The sequence below is a fragment of the Melanerpes formicivorus genome, unplaced genomic scaffold (genome assembly GCF_026170545.1).
Source record: "Melanerpes formicivorus ecotype bairdi unplaced genomic scaffold, bMelFor1.0.p_v2 SCAF_3, whole genome shotgun sequence".
Lineage (NCBI taxonomy): Eukaryota > Metazoa > Chordata > Aves > Piciformes > Picidae > Melanerpes > Melanerpes formicivorus.
Window position 1 is genome coordinate 24,749,954 of NW_027142355.1, and position 22,644 is coordinate 24,772,597.

The 22,644-nt window shown below is 46.3% G+C and overlaps 1 protein-coding gene across 4 annotated transcripts in view; it reads right to left on the minus strand.

The window, feature by feature from the left end:
* PLXNA4 (plexin A4) overlaps nt 1-22,644 on the minus strand; it is a 553,704-nt gene that overhangs the window by 132,981 nt on the left and 398,079 nt on the right. For all 4 annotated transcript variants that reach the window (XM_068169025.1, XM_068169035.1, XM_068169040.1 and 1 more), the window contains 3 exons: nt 6,623-6,746; nt 3,107-3,260; nt 756-855 (listed from right to left, as the gene is read on the minus strand). In XM_068169025.1, the coding sequence (XP_068025126.1) occupies nt 756-855; nt 3,107-3,260; nt 6,623-6,746 (378 nt within the window). The remainder of the gene's footprint in view (nt 1-755; nt 856-3,106; nt 3,261-6,622; nt 6,747-22,644) is intronic.

The following is a 22,644-nucleotide window of genomic DNA, read 5'->3' on the forward strand; positions in this document are numbered from 1 at the left end:
AGTAATTATCTGCTTTTGGCACTTCTGATGGCTCAGTGGTGGGGAAAGAGCTGTTCATCCTTGCTCAGGGATAGATCATCCTGCTGGAAGAGCATCCTTCTGCAGGGAAGGTGCAGATCTGCTCTGGTGGGGAAGCACTTGAGAAGACCTGCGTGCCAGCTAAACCCTATCAGGATGGGATGCAGGGGAGTAAAGGAGCTTGCAGGATGGAAAGGATGGTCTTGAGGGAATCAGCTGTGTGTTTCCCGTCAGTTTACATCATGCAGCAAGCAGAAACTCCTGCTATTCCGGATCTGAGGGTCCAAGCCCATACTAACCACCTGGAACGGGTTCCCACTGGTGGAAGTAACAGCATGGATGAGGGTTGAAAGTGTGAATGGATAGGCTGGATTCAGCTATCCACAGAACATTGCTTAATAGGAAGATGATGGAAGCATTTGCTGAGGTCATGACTCACTTTTGACTTAATTCTGTTGCAAACCCCCACTAGTGTGATGCTCCTCTGCATAAGGATATGCCACTCAACTCAATGCCTTCCTGCAAAGGAGGCTTATCACCAGAACAAATGGTCACTATATTACTCTTGGTCTTCTCAGAAGGGACCCTACTGCACTGACTATGACACAAGCGACTCTACCCCTGGTCATCTCCATGCCTAACCAGCTTCCTGAGGAACACATGCCCCAGTCAGCAGTGGGTTCTGTGGTAGATTCAGGGGTGGAATGGAAAGCAGGTATCAAAAGAACTGAACATACGAGTTGTGGACGCTGCAGTTGTAGAAGACGAAGCTGGTGCTGGCAAAGGTCATGCCCGTTTCCTTGGACTTGAGCTGAAGCTGAACAATGTGATGGTCTCCTGGGGAAAAAATAGACACATTAGTGTATGATTGGGTTTTTTAGCCTAGTCAATGGTTGTTGGTCATGCCACCAGTCTGAACCTGGGGCTTCCTCAAGTACCTTGGCTAATCTAGCCTCAATAGATGCAGACATGTAATAAAATCTTTCTAGAGGCCAGGTCTCCAATGGGGACATCTCCCACACTTATGGTACTGAGGTGATGGAGTGTGTCCTTACCACCAGAAATTGTCACACCCAGGATCAGTCTGGGCTGGATGATGAGAACAAGCCTGGACAATACCTCACTAGTTTAAAAAATATGGTGTCTGAAGTCTTCAAATAGGGAAGTTAAGCTCAAAGGATGGATGCAGATGTTTGGAATTAGGAGGTTGTTGAAATGGAGCATGGTCCTTCAAGTTCTTCCTTGCTGATGGTTCATTTGATGTCCCCAAAAGGAAGGGGCCTGTTAAAGATTTGATTGCAGGGCCCAGATAATTGTGGCCTGTGCATACCCTGTATGAAGCATAAACACACCTGCTTTCCTAAGATAAAGAAAGATTCAGTTTCTTCTCACCCTCATTATTTGACATCTCTGAATAGGGCCCAATATGCAAGATAACCATGCCTGAAAAAAGGCCACCTCCAGATACTGCCCCCAAAGAGGGGTTATAACTTGAGAAAGCAGAATGAAGGAATGAGCAAGGAGAATGGATAACATGAAAGTGAGGAAAGGTAGGGGCTCCCTATCTGCAGCCTAGGAAATGCTGATGAACAGTAAAATTCCCAAGTAAAGAGTTCTTCCAGGTTCACTCACTTCATTGATGGGGTGCTTGGTGCCATGGGTTAGTTGTTTAGGTGGGCTGGATTGGTTGATGGGTTGGATTGGTTGATGGGTTGGACGCGATGATCTTGAAGGTCTCTTCCAACCTGGTGTGGTGTGGTCTATTCTATTCTATTCTATTCTATTCAATTCAATTCACCCCAAGGTCTATTCACCCCTGCCTTTGGCCACAAAGAACGCACCTTAGTGTGAGACATATCCACAAGGCATTGCACTTTCAGCAGGAGCCATCCATTTCCATAGTGGACTCATCTGCAGCAAAGCCTGTCCCTCAGCTCCTACACAGCATCTCCTTATTCCATTTCCCACTGCTCCCATGTTGGGCAGTCAGCTGCCACGTCTTAACGGTTGGATTGAATGATCTTAAAGGTCTTTCCCAACCAAAACAATCCTATGATTCTTTCCACAATGCCAAAAGCCCTATTCAGAGCCCATCAGCTGTGGGTAATGAGTTGGTGCAGTGATTGCAGTAATTTGGTGAGGAAGGGACCCATGTTTAATTCAAGACTTGAACCTGGCTGGCCCTTTCACCTCTATTATTTTCCTCCTCACCTGAGAGATTCATTAATCAATCAAGCCAAAGCAAACCTGACAACTCATTGCAGTATGTGTCCATATGCACACTCACCCATCTACAGGTAGACACACAGACAGATGCACATACAAACCACACACTACACCAAACACATTTAGCTGCCAGGGTTAAGGCAATTTTAGTAAGTCCTTGCAATTAACTGCAGATGCTCTTGGGAGTACCTAGAATAGGTGCTGACAAAGGAAAACTAAAAAGGGCAGGAAGTTATGGTGGAGAGGACCACCCCTGGAAACAGGGTGATTTTCTGTGCTGGACAACTTTTGGAGGGGGAGCCAGGGGGAACCTGGAGAAACTAAGGGTAATAAAGCCTGAGGACAGAGACAAGGAACTGAGCATAGACATCTAAATCTGGGAGAAGCAGGATGAAATTATAGATGGAAATGCTCAGGTCTGCAGGACTTTGCAGCTGCTGCATGGATGGGATATGTTGAGACACCATACAACCTCATTCCCTGGGTTGTACACCGCCAGCCTGGGCAAAAGGTGAGTGAACATCCCACATCCATCTCTTGTCTTTGCTAGATACGTGCAACTACCACTCGGTGGCACTCTGAAAACACAGAGTCTTACACACAGAAGCACCTCAGTGCAGGTGCTGGCCTTGCAGCTCAACACTCGCACACGTGTGCACAGAAATACACACATTCAGACAACTCATACTATGATGTGCTGCCGTGCAGCTCCACCAGCAAGCAGTGTCCCACCTACTCCCCATGCTCTGCCTATCATGTCCTCACTCTCCCATGAGCCAAACTTTGAGAGAAATCAGGACACTGAGGTGCAGGGTGAGGAAGGGAGGGAGAAGTGCAGATGGAGGAGCTGTGGGATACCCACCATTCTCTGTGATGATCCGGGGCACCTCTTTGGCAGCTGGTGAGATGCATTGTATCTGACTGCCCACCACCAAGCCATCCATCTCTGAAAGGTCCTCAAAGGTGCAATTGACTCCAGCCGACAGCTCAGGAACGTTGTAGGTCTCCAAGACGAGCTGCAAGCCAAGACGGAAGGAGGGAGGGAGGGAGGGAGGGAGGGAAGAAGAGATAGAAAAGGACAAAAAAAAAAAAAAAAAGGAAAAAAACACAGAAAAGAGAAACTACTGAGCCAAACAACAGAGCTGGGTCAGCAAGAGAAAATTACACTGGAGAGGTTGGACAAAGAACCTCTTGCTAGAGAGAGCATCTTCCTTCAACAGAAAGCAGCATTTCAGGAGAGGGATGTGTGTGCGGAGGGGGAAGAAGATGAGATGCTGATGCCAACACAAGTGGTACGTGGCTATGCAGGGACAACTGCACTGTATCCCAGTGCTGGCTGGGTCAGTGGAGGGGTGGGAGTGCTCACTAACTGTCATGCAAGTGTAAGGTTAGGTAGGGAGTCTTTGGAGCCAGCCATGAAGACCAGTGCTTCGGAGGCCCCCAAGGCACGCGGTTTCTGAGGAAGGTGACCACTACTCACAAGAGGCACTCTGCAGACTACAGAGAAACTGTAGCGCTCCAGTCTAACTCTCTACGGGCTGCTCTCCTAGCATCAGCAGATGGGGGAGTACTCTGTCACCAAGTTCCTGTGTAAGGAGAGTCTAGTTACAGCCTTCAGTCCACCACAAAACAACCGCTGTCTCTAGAGGCACAAGCAAACCTCTCCTGCCCATCCCACCGAAGTAGCAGCTGGCTCTGGGGACATGCCATATTGGGGCTCCATACGTAAAAGTGCTGAGAAGGAGGAATTGCCCATGTTTTTGGAGTTCACAGCACCTGTTGCCATTGTTACGCCATTGCCCAAGGCTATGAAAAAAGGAATGTCATGGCTGGTTTCCACCATGTTCATTGTCTACAGAAGGACCTTCATGCCACTGTCTCCCCGATGAGTTAAGGACTCAGCTAAGGTCCTCCATCATGGCTTTCCATCACCAGATCATGTGGCACAGAGAGGCATCCCAGTGCACTTCTATCATCTGCTGATGACCTAGCAGTTACTATAAATTTTGCAGTTTTGTGACCAAACACTAGAGCAAATCACTTGACACAGGCACAGATGCTCTCCATGCTCGCCTCCTCCATGAGCTAGCTGGGGCCCCCTCTGAGGTGACAGCCACTGAAAGGAGTCACAGATGCATGCTGAAGTGTTGTTTCTACCAGCACAAAGCACAGAGGAGGTCAATTCAGGTGACAAAGCAGGAGAGGATAACATGACATAATGCTTCCTGCTCTCCCACACTGTGTTTTCCTCACTTTGAGAAAGCTTGGAGCTATTTCTTCACACTAGGCACCACCAGGGAGAAAGAGCAAGCTGACAGGCCCTAGCCCTGGCTGACATATAGCCTTTGTGAGAGTATGTTCATTTTTGCACAATGGGAATGGCAGTGGGGAAGGTGATTTTTTTTTTTTTAATTTATTTTTTGTCTTGGAGTATGAGGAGTAGGAACAAGCTTTGGTTATTTGGATGGATTTAGCACTCAGGCTAAATCCATTCTCCTAATTCACTAAAAACCTGCCAGCAATGGAGAAGAGGAAAGCATTCTGCTTAACAAATCTCTTTCTGACCATGGATGATGCAGAATGAAGGTGTGCCATGCAGATGATGACACCAGTGGATAGACCAGTAGTGCTTGGTCACAAATGTCATAAGCCAGTGTACACTCTAAACAGACGAGACGTCCTACATCTCACACACTTGCTCTGGAGCTGTTGCAATGAGGAAAGAGTGGAGTCTTCCCCCATCAAGTGTCTCAGAGATCTCAGAGCAGCAGCCCTGGACTGAAACAGACTCATACAAATTTCCATGTCTCTTAGTGCTCAAAATCTGGCCACATGACACCATCTCTGCCTCTGAGGGCAAGACATCTTTTCTACAACCCAAGTGAGACTTGGTAGAGATACCATTAGTCATTTGTTCATTGGTGCTCCTCTCCTGGTTTGCCAAGAGACTATCTGTGGTGACTGTGGATGAGCTGGGTGACCAGTCTACCTAGAGCTGAGCTGAGACTCCTATGTTCATGCAGCTTATTAGGCAACAATCAGATGATGGCAACTTCTGATCTGAGCACCTCTGGGATATACTGGGGCTCCTGGGAGTAACCTAGAGGTAAAGGTCTTTTATTCTGTTATCATTTTCAATCACCCTGAGCCAGCTGGTCCCCCAGGATTCATTCCAACATGAAAGAATTCAATGGCTACTGAAAGAATAAGAAAAAAAGCCTTGAACTCCCATAAGAACAAAGGACTTAAGATATCTCAGATCAGCTTTATTTGAAGCCTAGGAAAGTAATGTCACAGCAAAGTTAAGAGGCTGAAACAAAGCAGCAATGATTGGACATTCAGGCTTTGAAAGGCTGATTTCATTATCACTGAAAAGACTTTAGCACTCCAAAACCTGACACCTGGAAGATGTCTGGCAGCTGTACCCATTTAGACAATTCAAAGTGCAGGGTCAGTAACCAGCACATCCAGAGATGGAGCTTTTAGGGCATGGGTTACCAACTTAATTCCAGTCTTAACTAATATGACCCTGGTAACCTGAATGAAATGGGTTCTTTCTGCCACCTTCTCAGAGCATGTTGGGATCTCACCACATAAGGTACTGCTGTCATGAGTCAGGAGAGAAACCACAAGCTGGTTAGATCTTCAACAGAGATTTCTTGCCTCAAACCCAGGAAATGATCCAGTTCATCTACTGCTCTGCCAGCTTTCACTGTGTCATTGACTGTTGACTTGGGTAGCTCAAGACCGTAAAGGTTAAACCTTGTACTAAAGAAGGTCACAAGACCTAGCAAGAACCTCAGCAGCCTTAGTTGCCTCTGTGTAGCAGCTTGCATCTCCCTGTTCTGCATACTTAGCACAGGAGCTGAAGAAAAACAGAGTTCTTGGTGGCTTAAGAAGGAGACATTTCCACTCAAGGTAATGGGAACTTGAAGTTTACTGAAATAACTCATGGTATCCCTCACTTGCCCTTATTCTAGAAGATAATTTCTAATAATAATAATGTTCATTGCCTAAAGTCCATGCCCAGACATAAATAAATTCTTCTCCCAGGGATGTGAACAGCTACACTGGGTGCACACAACATTGCAGAGCAGAGAGTCCCTGCAGACCTGATCCTAGCTACTCACAGCAAGTAGGGAAGCCTCATTCCACACTTCTAGATGGGAAATAACCAAGGCAAAAAATTTCCTCCCATGACAAATCTTTCCTTGCACCATGAAAAACGCTGGGGAAGATAATGGAGTCTGGAGAACCTCTTGCATGAAGCTGCCAGGCCTTCCCACTCATGCTGAATCCAGGTTGCACATACCTGGGTCTGTCAGACTGCATGGGCAGGTTAAACCTGGGGTGGGGGGCAAGCATTAGCGTTCCTCACCAATACGTTGTACTGGGAGACGGAGATGTTGTTGGGATGCACGGTCAGCCGGACACACTGCTTCATCTCCGAGGCGAATCGCCGAGGCTCGCTGGAGCGCTCACACCGCTCCTTCCTCGTGCACCTGTGCAAAGGGGGACACAGAGGGACAGGTTTAACACAAGGACAGGCTGGGAGGGTGAGGATAGTCCCAAGAGGTGTTAGAGGAGTCATTATTTTGAGTGGCAAGTCAACAATGTAACTCTGTGACTGCACTAGCTGGAAAACAACATTCATATAGAGATAGAGTGGTTTGGCTTGAAAGGGACCTTTAAAGGTCATATAGTCTAGCGGGGACATCTTCAAGTAGATCAGGTTGCTCTGAGCCCTGTCTAACCTGACCTGGAATGGTTCCAAGGATGTGGCATCTACAACCTCTCTGGGAATCTTCTGCTAGTGTCTCATGACCCTCACTGTAAAAAATTCCTTCCTTGTATCTAATCTACATCTCCCTCTCTTTGTTTAAAATTGTCACCTCTTGTCCTGTCACAGCAGGTCCTGCTAAGAAGATTGTCCCAGGTTTCTTACAGGTCCCCTGTAAATACTGGGAGGCAATAAAAACCTCTCCCCAGAACGTTCTCTTCTCCAGGCTGAACAATCCCAACTGTCTTGACTTGGCCTCACGTCAGAGGGCTTCCAGCCCTCTCATCATTTTTCTTGCATCCTCTAGCCCCAGTACAAGTCCACATCTCTCCTGTGCTCAAGACTCCAGGGCAGGGCCCAGCACTGTAGGTGAGGTCTCACCAGCATGAAGTGGAACAGCATGCCCCTGAGTGCTCTGACTCCAGTGCTAGCAGCCTTGGGATCATTCATCAGGCTGGAGAGTTGCAAGGACACCACAAAAGAAGGAAGGCTGATGGGTGAAGCTCCATCCCTTGGGTAAAATGCACAGCTGTAAGGATGCTCTGTCTCTGTACCCATGTAGCAGGTACAGAGTTATGTTCCCCCAAACATACTCACAGCCCTGAAAACTATCCTGTCCAAGGGGAGTGAGACATCTCAGGTGAAGATACTCTTAAAGTAGCTGCTCATAGCCCAATCTCTTTGGTCCTGCTGAGAAGACTATAAATCTCTGGCACTATGGGCTGCTGGTTCCTCTTGGCTGGGAATTAGTATCCCTGTAATCCATTGCAGGTTTTGAATTTCTCCAGAGAAGGAAACTCCATAACCTCTCTGGGCAGCCTGTTCCAGTGCTCTGTCTCCCTCACAGGAAAGAAGTTTTTCCTTATGTTCTTGACAGATTAAGAGGTTTTTGGCATGTGGTTTGAAAGTGTCTGATTAGAGGTGCCCAGGGTTGAATCTTAAAAATCCTGCTGTTCCCAGCTAGTGACAGTTCAGTGGAAGTAGTGGGTGCACAAGCCCAGGAAGCTTACACCACACATTAATTGCTCAGTGCTTTCAGCACTGTCACTGTCTCTCATCTGTCTGGTGTAACCACAAGCCAACAATGTGAATTGCTAGTGGTGCATCCTGTTTCAATCCAGATTTGCATTTACTTAGCATAAAACACATCTGTATTTTACTCCACATGCACTTCCAAGGCATTGCTTCAAGGAAGATGTCTGCCTAGAAATCCACAGGGTTAACACAAAAGGACAGCTTCAACTGTGTGCCAATTACCTTTTGCCATTAGGCTAATGTTATGGACTTGCAGAGGGTGTCTTCAATGGATTTTGTTATTAGCAGTGCTATTACCCCCCATTAAAATCAGCTATAAAGACTAAGTGCTGTTGTTAAATTATTCACCCACTCCTAGTCTTAGTTGTGAGAGCACATGGGGGCTGCTGGAGAGGTTAGCTCCAAGATTAGCCCTCAATGTCCTGGCTCCCTGGAGCAGAGATTGCACCTATAGGAGTGGGGTTTTGCAGATGGGGATACAAAAGCAACCCAAGGTATTGCTGAGCTGGCATGTTACAAAATTTATGGACTAGCCTCCAAGTTTAAAGCTTGGATTCTCTCTAGTGACTGCCACTAGATAAAATCATAGTATCATAAAAAGGTTTGGGCTGGAAGGAGCCTTCAAAGGTCATCTTGTCCAATCCTCCTGCAGTAAGCAGGGGCATCTTCAACTAGATCAAGTTGCTCAGAGCCCCATCAAGCCTGACCTTGAATATCTTCAGAGATGGGGTCTCCATCACCTCCCTGGGCAGCCCATGCCAGTGCTCTACCACCTTTAGCGTAAAGAACACTCACATTTCAAACTCAGATTGGTCCATCTTTCTGGTAGAGGAAAGTTTTTCATTTCCAGTGTCAGGAATCAGATCATGACATCTCTGCCACCTTCAGCATGCTCTCAGCTTGCTTTGCAGATTGGAAAGAGCTACTCCCTCTCTCTTTTCCCTAGGAACCGTCATCCCATTAAGGCTCCTTCAGCACTGCCACATGCTGGATCAGGCATTTTAAATGTGCAATCTCTGGAGGGTTGGATGGATAGCTGATTAACTACTCCCAAAAGTGTAAGCTCCCTCTTGTGGAACGAAAGCCACAGCAAAATGCTGACCTGAGATTTTGGTAAGCACTTCAGTAAAACAAATAGACACTGCAATCCCAGCAAAACTCTGCAGGGTGTGGAAACTCCTCTCCTGAGGACACCGTGGAAGGAAACCTTTTTGGGCTCAGTGTCAAAGCACAAGCACCCAAATTCATCACAATGTCCTGTTTCCTCCTATTTATTTCTTGCAGCTGCAGCACAACAGAAAATGTCTGGATTTTCTAAAATTAAATGGGCAGATACCCAGGCTCAGCTCAAGTAAAACAGCACAGCAGGTTGCAAACACATGCAGCACATTTCCACAGAAGGACAACACATGAGTAAGCATCTAGGAATACAGTTTGTGTACTCAGGCAAACTGAGTACACTGAGCAGGAATTTCATAGAATTATAGAATTGTTTGGGTTCAAAGGGACCTTTAAAGCTCACCTAGTCCATTTCACCTGCAGTCAGTAGGGACATCTTCAACTGGAACAGGTTGCTCAGAGCCCCAAACAACCTGATCTGGAATATTTCCAGGGATAGAGTTTCTACTACCTCCTGGAGCAACCTGGGCCAGTGTTTCACCACCCTCAGTGTAAAAAATGCCTTCCTTAGATCTAGTCTAGATCTTCCCTGTTTTGGTTTCAAACCATCACTCCTTGTCCTGGCACAATAGGCCCTCTTAAAGTCTGTCCCCGTCTTTCTTATAGGTCCCCTTTAAGTACAGAAGGCTGCAAGATAGTCTCTCTGGAACTTTCCCTTTTCCAGGCTGAACAACCCAAACTCTTTCTGCCTGTCCTCACTGCAGAGGACTTCCAACCCTTTCATCATTGCTGTGGTCTCCCTCGAACTCATTTCAACAGGTCTATGTCCCTCTTGTGCTGAGGACTCCAGAGCTGGACACAGTAAAAAACAGAAAGACAAAGCAAAAGGCACATAACCATTTAAAACGTGCAACCCTTCAGACCAAAATCTCACTCTGTATTAGACTGATGTATCTTTCAGCATTGATATCGGTTGTTGTGGGTTGCCATCCAAATAATGAAATGATGAAAAACTCAATCAAACTAAGCCTGGGTTTAATATAATGTTAAGGTTGCAGTGTCAGGTGCTCAGAAATTAGGTACTGCTAGCCTGAAAGTGGTTTCTGCACTCCTAAATCTGCTCTCTGCACTGACATACTGCAAGCCAGATTTAATTACAGGATTATTCCTTTTTTTCCCAGGGGTGACCTCAGTTCTGCCACTTCCATGTTTGGTTTTGAGCATCTGAATTTTTAGGCAGGAGAAACACCCAAAGCACCCAACACATCCACCAAAGCTTGTTCTCGAGTCTGATGATGAGGGAAGCTCTGCCAAGCTCTGCTGAACAAAGGAAAAAAAAAAAAAAGAAAGCTGGGTTCTAAGTCACCAGCAAGGTTCAGGCTCTCAAATCAACATCACAGTCACCTTCCTTGAGCTAGCAGCATAAATCAGCCCAGGTAATTGATGCCAGCTGCTGCATAAATCAAGACTAAAGGGATGGAGTCACCTGCAAGTGTGTTTTCCCATGCAGAAAGGAGTGATGGAGGCTATTCTCTTCCCTGGTTCAAGAGGGATAGGGAAATATTAGAGTGTTCAATAGAGGGCTACAGGATGATTAAGAGGCTGGAACATCTGTCTGATGAGCAAGGGCTGAGAGAACTGAGAGACTGGAAAAAAAGAAGATGGAGAGGGGATCTTATTAACGTTTACAAATATCTGAAGGGTGGGTGTCAAGAAGAAGTTGCTAATTTCTTTTCAATGGTGTCCTATCACAGGACAAGACACAACAGATGCAAACTGAAACACAGGAAGTTCCACCTCCATAACAGAAACAAAACCCAAAAACTTCTTTACTGTAGGAGTGATAGAGGCCTGGAAGAGGCTACCCAGAGAGGTTGTGGAGTCTCTTCTGGAGATTTTCAAGACCCATATGGATGTGTTCCTGGGTGACCTGCCCTAGGCGATACTGCTTTGCCAGGGAAGTTGGACTAGATGATCTCCAAAGGCCCCTTCCAATTCCTACCTTACTTTGATTCTATGATTCTCCAGAGAGTTTTGACTGTGATTTCACCCACGTCCTCTTCCTTGACCACTTTATCTACTCTGAGCTGGAACATGAGGAGCATCCTGTGGGTTTATGCACCACACTCCAAACTGTCTGCCCAGCATCTGCAGCTGTGGTCCTTCAGAGATGAAATGTGGTATCTTTTCACAGCAGCAGAAAAAAAGAAGATAACCTGCTCCCTCCAGTCTTCCTCTGCACTGTCAAAAATGTTCTGCCCTCCCCCAAGAGCTGGGAGGAAACAGCAGAGAAAATTGTTTCGGCATGTGCAGGGCAAAGTATTGCCCTCCAGCATCAGGCTCTCAAATCCCTGAATGGTGTTGGCTAAAACACAGAAAGGAACATGAGAAAGCACCCAGCAGCTGCCCACCGGGGACATTGCAGCCCCAAAAGAGTAAGTTCAGCAAATTGTAAATAAAGGCAAATGGGAATTTTAATAAGTAAGTACTTCCAGATACAAGTGCCTGCCTTAGAAAAATAGTCACCTGGAAGGCAGCTGCTTTCACATGGCAGCTGGACTATGAAAGGGATAATCAGAGAATCATAGAACCAGGGAATTGTTTGGGTTGGAGAAGACCTTTAAGATCATCCAGCATAATCGTTAACCCAGTATTGCCAAGTCACCACTAAGCCATGTCCCTCCCCACCACATCTACATGTCTTTTAAATCACTTCGGGCATAGAAACTCTACCACTGCCCTGGGCAGCCTGTTCCAGGGCCTGACAACCCTTTTGGTAAAGAAAATTTTCCTTATGTCCAACCTCAACCTTCCCTGGCACCACTTGAGACCATTTCCTATTTTCTCTTGTCCTAGCTCGTGTTTCCTGGGAGAAGACACTAACACCCACCTTACTACAACCTCCTTTCAAGGAGTTGAAGAGGGCAAGGACGTCTCTCCACAGCCTCCTTTTCTAGAGGGTGAACAACCCGGGTTCCCTCAGCCACTCCTCACAAGACTTGTGCTATTGACCCTTCCCCAGCTTTGTTGCCCTTCTCTGGACACGGTCCAGTGACTCAAAGTCCTTTTTGGAGTGAGGGGCCCACAACTGTTCTCAATATTTGAGGTGCTGCCTCCTCAGTGCCCAGTACAATGGGACAATCCTTGCCCTAGTCCTGTTGGCCACACTGTTTCTCATCCAGACCAGGATGCTGTGTGCCACCCTGGCCACCTGGGCACATGCTGGGTCATATTCAGTTGACGGTTGATCAGTGGCCCAGGTCCTTTTCCACCAAGCAACTTTCCAGCCACTCTTTCCCATGTCTGAAGCAGTGCATGGGGTTTTTGTGACCCAAGTGCAGGACTCAGCACTTGATCTTGTTGAACATCATCCCATTAGCCTTGGCCCATTGATCCAGCCTGTGCTAACCCTCTTATAGAGCCTTCCTACCTTCAAGCAGATTGACATATCTGCCCAATATGCAGGTGTCACCTGAAAATGTACTGAGGGTGCACTCAATCCCTTCACCCAGATCATTGATAGAGATTTTAAAGAATGAATCATAGAATTGTAGAATTGTTTTGGTTGGAAAAGACCTCTACAGTCATGAAATATCCCAAACCCACTAACCATTTCTGATGTGGTACTTCGAGACATTGCGTAATGGCCAAGGCACTCAATGTTTGGACTCAATGATCTTAGAGATCTTTTCCAACCAAAACAATTCTATGATTCTATGTGCTTCAAACCCTTGGAGATGGCTGTTACTTCTGCTGTGTTCTCATCTCGTGTGTCTATTTGTGGCTCACGCAGGAGAAACACCTCGTACTGCCAGTAACTGTTTTGCTTTAATAAAATATCAGCAACTCGAACACGCTGGGTCTGTCAATATGCCGAGATCACTTTCCACTGCCTTGTAACCTCATTCAGAGCTATTCATGCTATAATTAGTTGGTGTGTAACTCCCACCCAGTGGCATCACATTACACTTAAGACACCTAAAAGAGCATATTCTTCTCCAGAGCTTATTTGCATGAGATTATGGTGTAGGCACAGCACATCTCTGTATGTCTTAATAGCACCTGCTATTTCATTATCAGCTGCCTCTGGAACAATTGCAAGTGTCCTGCTTTTGTCCAATCCATTAATGCAGGCACTGAGAAGCTGGTCCTACCACTGAACCATGAGGAATGTTATTTCCTCCTCATATCCTATTAAGAGTAAACACTGCTAATGCTCACCCTCTGTTCACCATGCACTAACCAATTATTTTAATAATGTTAAATTAATACTTCGTGCTTCTATCACATCTCTCATCTGTAGATCTCAAAGGGCTTTGCCTGGAGCTAATTAAACTTCATGACACCTCTGTGAGGTGGAAGCATTACCATGCAGAGACGGCAAAGTGAGGCATAGATGTACACGTGCCAGAGAGAAAAGCAAAGCCCACATCTCCTGAGGATGAGACTAAGATCCTAGTTTGGGACTCAAGAGATTATGGTTAAATCCCAGGTCGGCCATCTGGGAGTGCAGCCTGTTGGGGCCACATTCTGCAAACAACATCTGCAGAGGGGTGCTATGCCACCTCTATAATGACATGCTAAGGGCTCTTCTGCCTTGCTAAAGCTTGGTCAAAGTCCAGACTCATTACAGAATCAGAATCTCCGAATCAACCAGGTTGGAAAAGACCTTTGAGATCATCAAGTCCAAACACCCAACACCACCTAACTGATTAAACCGCGGCACTAAGTGCCTCATCCAGTCTTATTTTAAACACTTTCAGGAACAGTGACTCTACCACCTCCCTGGGCTGTCCATTCCAATGGCAAATTATTCTTTCTGTGTAGAATTTCTTCCTAACATCCAGCCTAAACCTTCCCTGGTGCAGCTTGAGACTGTGCTCTCTCGTTCTGTCACTGCATTGCATCACCTCCAGATATTTTTTCCTTAATGTTCAACATTAGGAGGGTTATTATGAAGCCCAGAAATCTTTGGAGAGGCTGAGCACAGATGCAAGAGCTCCACAACCTGGATAGACCAGGTAAAAGAAGGGTCAAGCAGGGTAGTCCTCCACCTGCAAGCTCTTTATTTTCTCTGTGCAGTGCAGGAAACAGATCACGCTGCTGAAGCCTAATAGGAGGCATGTGCTCTGTGCATTTCTTCACCTGCCTTTAATACTCAGTGATGACACACCTCAACCATACAGTGGAAAATAAAAAGCCCAGAACAAACCCCTGCACACACACCCCTACCCCCCCACACACACCCCTACCCCCCCCCCACACCCCCACACCCCCAATTCAAACCCTTTATATTTCATCCTGACCTGGTTTTGACTGTATCTTTGTTTGTCCATGTCCAGCATAGTGGGGTCATGAAGCTTGCTGCACCATCACCCTACAGCCTCTTATCCCTTTTCTGTCAATTTACCCTGATGGGTCACTCTCCTACATCTCCAGAGCACTGCACCTCCCCTTCCCCCCACACTGGAGCTGTGTCTTTGCCATCCAGACCCCAGGCTAACGGTGACAAAGTGTCTGTGATCACAACTTCTTCAGGGTATGGAGCTTGCTTCAGGAGGCTGAAGATGCAGGGAAGATCTCTTCTGACCCTGTAGAGGCTGGGGACAGGGAGAAACTGGGGAAAAGATGCTGTTCACAGAGGGAAGGGAGCAAGGGAGTTGTGATGCCAGAGTAAATGCTAACTGAGATCATGCCTCAGGAGAGCAGTTGAGTAGGACAAGTGCCTCCAAAGCAGATTTCTCTCCCTGTCCAACTTCTCAATGGTTGAACTCAATGATCTTGTAGGTCTTTCCCAATCTAAATGATTATGTGAGTCTATGACTCTATGATTCTTATTCATCTCTCCAACACACCACTGCCTAAAATGCCTGACTTTGCTTTGAGTGACTCCTGATTTCTTAGCAGAGGGAAATGAGAGGAATGTGTAAGTGTTGTCTCTCTGCCCAAGCATGGTGCTCAGAGGTTGGCAGAGCTACAGATGCTCTTAAGATTTCAGCCAGAGGATCTCTGCAGCATTGCAGCACCCATTTCTTGTACCAGGATTGAAACACATACTGCACAGAATTCTCTGCAGACCAAGATCTCTAGCCTTCTCCCTGATAATTCTTTAGGGACAAATTATTCCACTATCCCATGAATCACAGGTTGGAAAAGATCTCTGAAACCATGAAGTTCAACCATCAACCTAACACCCCCACAGCCACTAGACAATATCCCAAAATGTATCCCAATGTGCCATGTCTACACAGTTTTTGAACACCTCCAGGAATGATGAATCCACCATCACCCTGGGCAGCCTGTTCCAATGCCTGATCACACTGTCAGTAAAGAAATTTTTCCTAATATCCAAACTAAACCTCCCCTGCTGCAACTTGAGGCCCTTTCCTCTTATCCTATTGATAGTTACTTGGGATTTTCCCATGAGCTTTTGCCTTACTCATATTTGCCAACAAGCTCTTGGTGTCACTTGTGATAACAAATTAAATGCATTTAAAAGGCATGGTGACCCTTGTGCCTGGCCTTTCTCGTGGCAATTATTTTATGAGACATTCAAAATGCTGATAAGATCATGCATCCAGTTGCTCTTCTCACTTGGGCTTGCAAGGTTGGAGGTGCTCAGCTGCTACACAGACCCATGCAATAGCCTGGAGCCACAAGGCTTGGGGGAGTAGAAAATTGTTCTGTTAATTCACATCATCAGCCAGATCTGGTGGCCTCTGCTGGAAACCAAATCAAATGAGTGAACTAGACAGACAGAAGCAGATAGTCCAGGGAGGAGAAAGCCAAGGCAAAAGTTTGTTTCTTCTTTTTCTTCTCTCTTTTTTTTTTTTTACCTTCCCTTTTTTTGGTTTTGGTGAGAGGTGGAGATTATGCGGTTGGAAAATCAGCATATAGTTGCAGTGGTGTGAGCCTTAACTGGAGTTTAAGAGATCAGATGGTAGCAAGAAACTGAGAAAGTCCTCCCCCCACCCCCAGAGAGACTGGAGGTCTACCAAAAAAATAACCTGGAGTCAGTTTGGAAGTAGGAGAAGTAAATTTTTTAACTATAAATATATATATACATATATATGTATATATCAATAACAGGGGGGATTTACAAGGGTAAACAATAAGGATGAATAGGAGAATATATAAAACCAAATTTGGATGGCCTTTATTCTCCCTTGATGTGTGTGGATTTCAGTCCTTTAGAGAAGCGTGGGTGCAGCAGGGAGAAGATCAGCCCTGACCATGTGGCAGAACCAAGCGGCCAGCAGAGGCTGTGGGTCCTTTCCAACAGGCGAGGCAGGAGCAAAGAGAAAGAATGTCTACTATGCCCCCTCCCTTTATAGTCTTGCTGGACAGGAAGGGGGAGCAGAACAGACCAACTTAGACCCAGGGACCCCTCCTCCTGAAAAGGGAAGCCAAGTCCACCTGGATCAGGTTTCTTTTGTCCCCTGGGGGAAGCAGGGCCCTCGCAACCCTCCTCCTGCCCAAGGATGGGTGTATCCCAGCACAATAGTCCTGACTGCATCTTTCTTGCCTGCTTGGAGGCACTTAAGAGTCACGTGGATGCCGTGCATATAAATATGGTTTAGGCAAGGACTTGTCAGTGTTAGGCTAATGATTTGACTTGATGATCAGGTCTTTTCCAGTCTAGGCAGCTCTGTGATTCTGTGAAAACCGAAAAGATTTTGATTCTGTGTTTTCTTTTGTCTTGTTTTTGTTTGTTTGCTTGTTTGTTTTTGTTTTGTTTTCTTATTTTTCCCAGAAGCAGACTAAATAAACCTAACTTCTATAATATGACACAAAAAGAAAAGGAAAAAAAAAAATCTGGCAGTGGAAAAGTCCTTATCTGTAATTCTGTCAATTAAAAACAATTCTCAAAACAAAGGAGTGGTGATTGGATCTGATCAGACATTGCTAGTTGGAACAGAGGGGCTTTTGTCTACACATGGCAATTAGCACATTATACAATTTTTGCATTCAGGAAAAAAAGAAATAAAATAACCTTACCATTTAAAAATAATAATAGTTCCCAGCAAACAAACAAACAACAAAGAAATCAATCATTTTTTTGAGGTTTTTTTACTGCTTCTGCATTGGAAGTGCAGAGAAGAGGAGGGACATGAAGCACCTGTATATGATGTCTAAGGTGGAGGGTGAGCAGCATGAGAAACACCTCAATGGTTTAGGTCAGCTCAGCAAACTGAAATGATACCCTTCCACCACCTCCAATCAGGTAATTTGTGGTCATCATTGGTTTGGAAAAGGTTTTGGCATTTCAGCTTTGCTTTCTGACTCTAAACGGTGACATTTCCTGCAAGGGACAAATTCACTCACCCTTTCACAGAATAATCACAGCCACCCTTTCCTTGCACCTTCACCCCCACAATTTGGGTAAACTTGAGGTGGCAGGTGGGAACCTGTGCATCCACTGTTTTCACCAGCCAGGACAGGCCACCCATGCAGGATGTGACATGGAGCTGTTCATCCTGGAGAAGAGAAGGCTCCACAGAGACCTTCTTGTGGCCTTTAAGTAGTTAAAGGGTCTCATGAGAAAGATGAGCACAGCAGGGCTTGTTGTGACAGGGTAAGGGTTTAAACTAAGAAATGAGAGATTTAGACTAGAAGAGAGGTATTTGTTATAATGAGAGTAATGAAACCATGGTCCACATTTCCCAGAGAGGTGGTAGATGCCCCAGTGCTTGAAACATTTATGGTCAGGTTGGATGGAGCTTTGAGCAACCTCATATAGTTGAAGGTGACCCAGATCCCTGAATGGGGGGTTGGACTAGATGACCTTTAATGATCCCTTCCAATCCAAAACTGTCTAAGATGGCTGTTTCTCGAAGTCTTTTGTCTTGTACCACACCAACATTTGTGTCTTGGGCAAAGCTGGGGTAGTGAGAGGGCCTGGGAAGTGACTGGCATCATCACATCATTTGGATTTTCCTCTCTGCACATGCCAGGCAGCTTCTGGAAGGTCGCTTGATGTCCTGCCTGCTTATTTCCCCAGCCTGCCTCCTCAGCAAAAATATTGTATAGAGGATAGTTCAAGACTCCTTGTGCCTGCTTTGCCCAACGTCCTTGCTCAGTGGCCAGAACAGATGTCTACTCAAAGACCAAATGGGTAGGTCAGTGATGCCTTTTGCAAGGTGGTCAGCAGAGGGAGCTCAGGGGAAGCCAAGTGCAATCCCTCCTAAGGACGTTTTCAGCCAGGGTTGGGGACAGGGAATTGGGAAAAGGGACTGCAGGACGCAGAGACATTCGTTTCTAGGAGGCTCGGGAGACAATGGTCTGAATCAGGTTCATTAGTCTTGTTCCTCTTTCAGGATGAAATACGATATGACAGCTTCATTTTTTTATTGGGGAAAAAATTTTGATTTCCCACTTGGAAAGAAGGATGAGACAGGAACAGAGAAAATAAAGGAATTTGGGGACATGATAAGAGGTTTGTTTGAGCCAAATCCGACCAACGTACAAAGCTGGCTTTGCATCTCCTGAGACAGCTTTATCACAAGGGGGGAGCAAGGATGGCGAAGGAGGGAGCAGCTGAAATTTGCCTTTTCCTCTGCTGGAGCCAAAGCAATTTTCTGTCTGGAGTCAGGAATAGGAAGGAGATTCAGTCCCACTTGCATATAAAGTTTAAGGTCAGTTTTAGCAATGTTTTGACATTTCCAAGTTCCCTCGAGGTCCTAAGAACGGGAATGCTATAAATTCCGAGACGCAGGAATAATTGACCTTAAATTTTATGTGGAGATGTGGCAAATAGCCATCTATCCCTCTCTACTCTCTCTGGCCTCCAGGATGCCTACCATACCTACCAGAGGACAGCTGAAATTTAGCTCTCCTTCCCATCAAGGAGTTAACAAGGAGTTAAATTTTATCCACTGCCAGTGATACTCCATTCAGAACAGGAGGGCAGGAGATGCTGCAGGGAAAGAAGGACCAATCCAAGCTGAGATCAGGAGCAGAATCATTCCTGGAAAAACTGTCCTGGCTGAGAGAGGATAGAAAGCTTTCCCAGCAAATGCATATGCATCCAAGGAAGGAGTTGGACCCTTGTTTTCAGTTCTGGCTCTAATCAAAGAGGCTTACATCCCTGAGAAACCTGCTCTTTGAGTATCAAAGATGAGTGTGGGCAAAGATCATAGAATGGTTGGGGATGGAAATTACCTTAAAGACCATCTAGTTCCAACCTCCCACCATGGGCAGGGACACCTCACACTAGACCATGTTGCTCAAAGCCTCATCCAGCCTGGTCTTAAAAGCTTCCAAGGATGAAGCATCCACAACTTTTCTGGGCAATCCATTCCAGTGTCTCACTACCCTCAGGATAAAGAAGAGAGTACAGATGGGGGAAAGGCCATTGAAGTGGCCTGGGGAAGCCAAAGCAGTGGGGTTTGTTTGTTTTGTTTCATCTTGGTTTGTTTGGTTTTTAACTGGTGGCATTTAGTGTCACACAAGTCTAGATTCTCTCAGAGAGAAGTGGGAAAGGTGACACAAGAAAGCTGAAATTCAGCCTTTGAAGCAGTTTTTCTGGGACCACAAGCCACAAAAAAGTTTCAGACTGATGACTAAAGCTCTCCTCCAGTCCTGCTTTATTCAGTGTCCCAGTGGGAAAGCCCTGGACCAGAAGAGGACCAGAAGATGACAAGAAGTCCTATCCATCCTAAGGCTGCAGTTTAGGGAGGGAAACACTGCCCTGCCAAGGCTGCCTCTTCCCCACATGCCTCATCACCACCAACTCTGTCACTTTGCCAAATAGAGTGAGGATGCTAATTGCTCTGCCTGCTAATCTATTCTAATGCATGGTAATAGAAGCCGAGTTTCTGCCCTGATAAGTCTTCCAGCTAATGCTGCAGAACAGCAGTCCCACCACCCGCCCCTTATCTCTGTCCCCAGGTGGGTTCCTCCCTCTATAGCAGCAATTTAATAAACCCACCCCCGGAGCCCCGCGGGGCGTGGGTGCAAGGGATTTACTCCTCCATGTCCCGCCCTACAAAGCCAAGCACTCCTTAAACATCATCCCTCCTCCTTGCTTTGGGGGATTTCGTGCCCCTTCTCTTCCTTTCAAACCCCTCCCTAAGTTTCCAGAGCTGCAGATTGTCTTGGCCATGCTAATCTTGCCTGGGAGGGGGCCTGGGTAGGTCCATCAAATGCAACCTGCTCCTCAGCCCCAGCTTGTGAACAGAGGTTCAGAGGTGGCCCAAGGACCACACCAGCCCATGCATGGCTGGGGTGCAGCCAGGGACAAGTGATTTGTGTGTACACATGTGTGTGCCTCTGTGGGCAAATCCCTGATGAGCATTTTGATGGCTCATTCAAGCCTGAGATGAACAGGAACATTTCACATGCAAATCCCTGGAAACTTGGAGCCTTTGTCCAACAAAGAATTGGAAATTGTTTGTTGGCACAGAGGGAGGGGAGTTTGAAAACGAGGGAGGGGGTCTGTGGAAGGTGATGTTGAAATACACTCCTCAGCTGGTACTGCTCAGCATTACAGAAAGGCTCTGTCCCTCCCACAACAGCCACCGTGTTCATCCTTAAAAAGCCCAAACAAGCTCTGCAGTATCAGTCAGTGGCTGGAACTCACTGGGATGTAGACTGTCCCAGGTGGATTCCAGCCTTAGGCTGCAGGTGATGGTAGCATTTCAGCCTGGAAAACCCTACTTTGATTGTTTTTGCTTTCCAGTGAGACCTGTGCCATGAAGCTAGGCTGCCCTGATGAGCCACAGTTTGATTCCCACCTGACAATCCAAGCTCACTAGAAGCAGTGACTAGCAGCAATCATGCTGGAAATCCTGGAAGTCTTTAAGACCAGGTCAGAGGAGGCTTTGAGGAATGTAATCTAATGGGAGGTGTACCTGCCCACAGCGGGGGGGTGGCAGATGGGGGAGTGGAACTAGATAAACTTTAAGGTGCCTTCCAACTCAAGCCATTCTATGATTCTATGAAATGCACAGGTCCCTGGAAGAAACCTGTTCCCCCCTGCAGGGGCAGTCTGAAAAAAGCCAACACACTTGTTTGACAGCTGGGAGGATAGGTATCACCTGCCTTCATCCACCGACCCTTTTCAACCTCCTGCAAGGGTCAAAAGATGCAAGGAGAGGACATCTCTGAAAGCTGCAGGGTGTCTGCTATGCTATCCCTTAAATCACAGCAACATCTTTTGTTACTGGACTAACCAGGTGCAACAGAAGCCTGGAAGCTAAAGGCAGGAGGAGAATCTCAGAGCACAAAATCACAAGCAGCAGGCAGGACCCAAAGGCATGAACATGAACTGCAGCCAGTCCAGAGCACTGAGGTTGTCCACAAGAAAGCAAGCACACAATTTCTGCCTCTAACAGTCTTTTGCCATCTGCCCATAAAAGACTGAGTTTCAAATCAAGATGGAAAAACCCCTGAAGACTCCGCTGAAGGCTGCCTGAGTAATGCAAGCTTCTGTCTCTGAGGAGGCAGGGAAATAACTTTCCCAGCACTGAATTCACTTAGAGTCATTTTAAAGAAAATTAAAAAAGAAGAAAGTGAGAGAAAGGGAACAAGGTTGCTAGATAAGGCAAGTAATTAATGAACAAAATTACTTTTCCCAGAGAGCATCCTATCATGGTGTTTCCTATTCATGCTAATAATATTTGTGTCTTCCCCCAAAACCTGGGTAGATAATACCTATGCTTTCCCACGCTCCTACATGCTCTCCTCTGCAAGGGCTGATGCAAATAATTTGTTCAAAGGACCTTTGAACAAAGTTCTTTGTTCATGTCCTGATTCAGATGCCTTGGAATATCATCCCTGAGTCCTTCATGGGAGCTTCTCTTGAGTAACTCCACAGATATGTGTTTGGTGCTTTTCCTGAATACTATGGCTGAAACTGTTGGTGAAATTGATGGGCGCTGCCCAAGGCCTTCAGAAAGGTAAAATTTGGAGTGTGCTGCTCAGAGATAGGGACTAATCCAAATGAATGGTCCTAGCCACTTCTTTGAGGGTGACGGAGCACTGGAACAGGCTACCCAGAGAAGTTGTGGAGTCTCCTTCTCTAGACAGATTCAAAACTTATCTGGGCACAACTCTGTGCTACCTGATGTAGATGACCCTGCTTTAGTGGGGGGTGAGGGGGAGGTTGGAATAGAAGATCTCCAGAAGTCCTTTCCAACTCCCACCATGCTATGATTCCGTGATTCATGAATCACTGCTAAGACTACAGTGAGACTTAGAAGTCCTACAAAACAGGTAGTGCCACTTCAGCCTCAGCTCTTAAAGGACGAAGAGGGCAGGAAAACTGCCAACAAGAGCACAGCATCTGTGTTCAAGGAGGCTTGGGAGCCATGGGAAGCACACTGTAAGGGGTCCCCCACTTACATAGACACTGAATCACTGCCAGATTCAGCCAGCATGTAATTTAATTGCTCGTTTGCTGTTAGCATCTGCTGTCCTGACTTGGGAGAGCATAGTGAGAAGGGCAGAAACATTTCCATAGGACA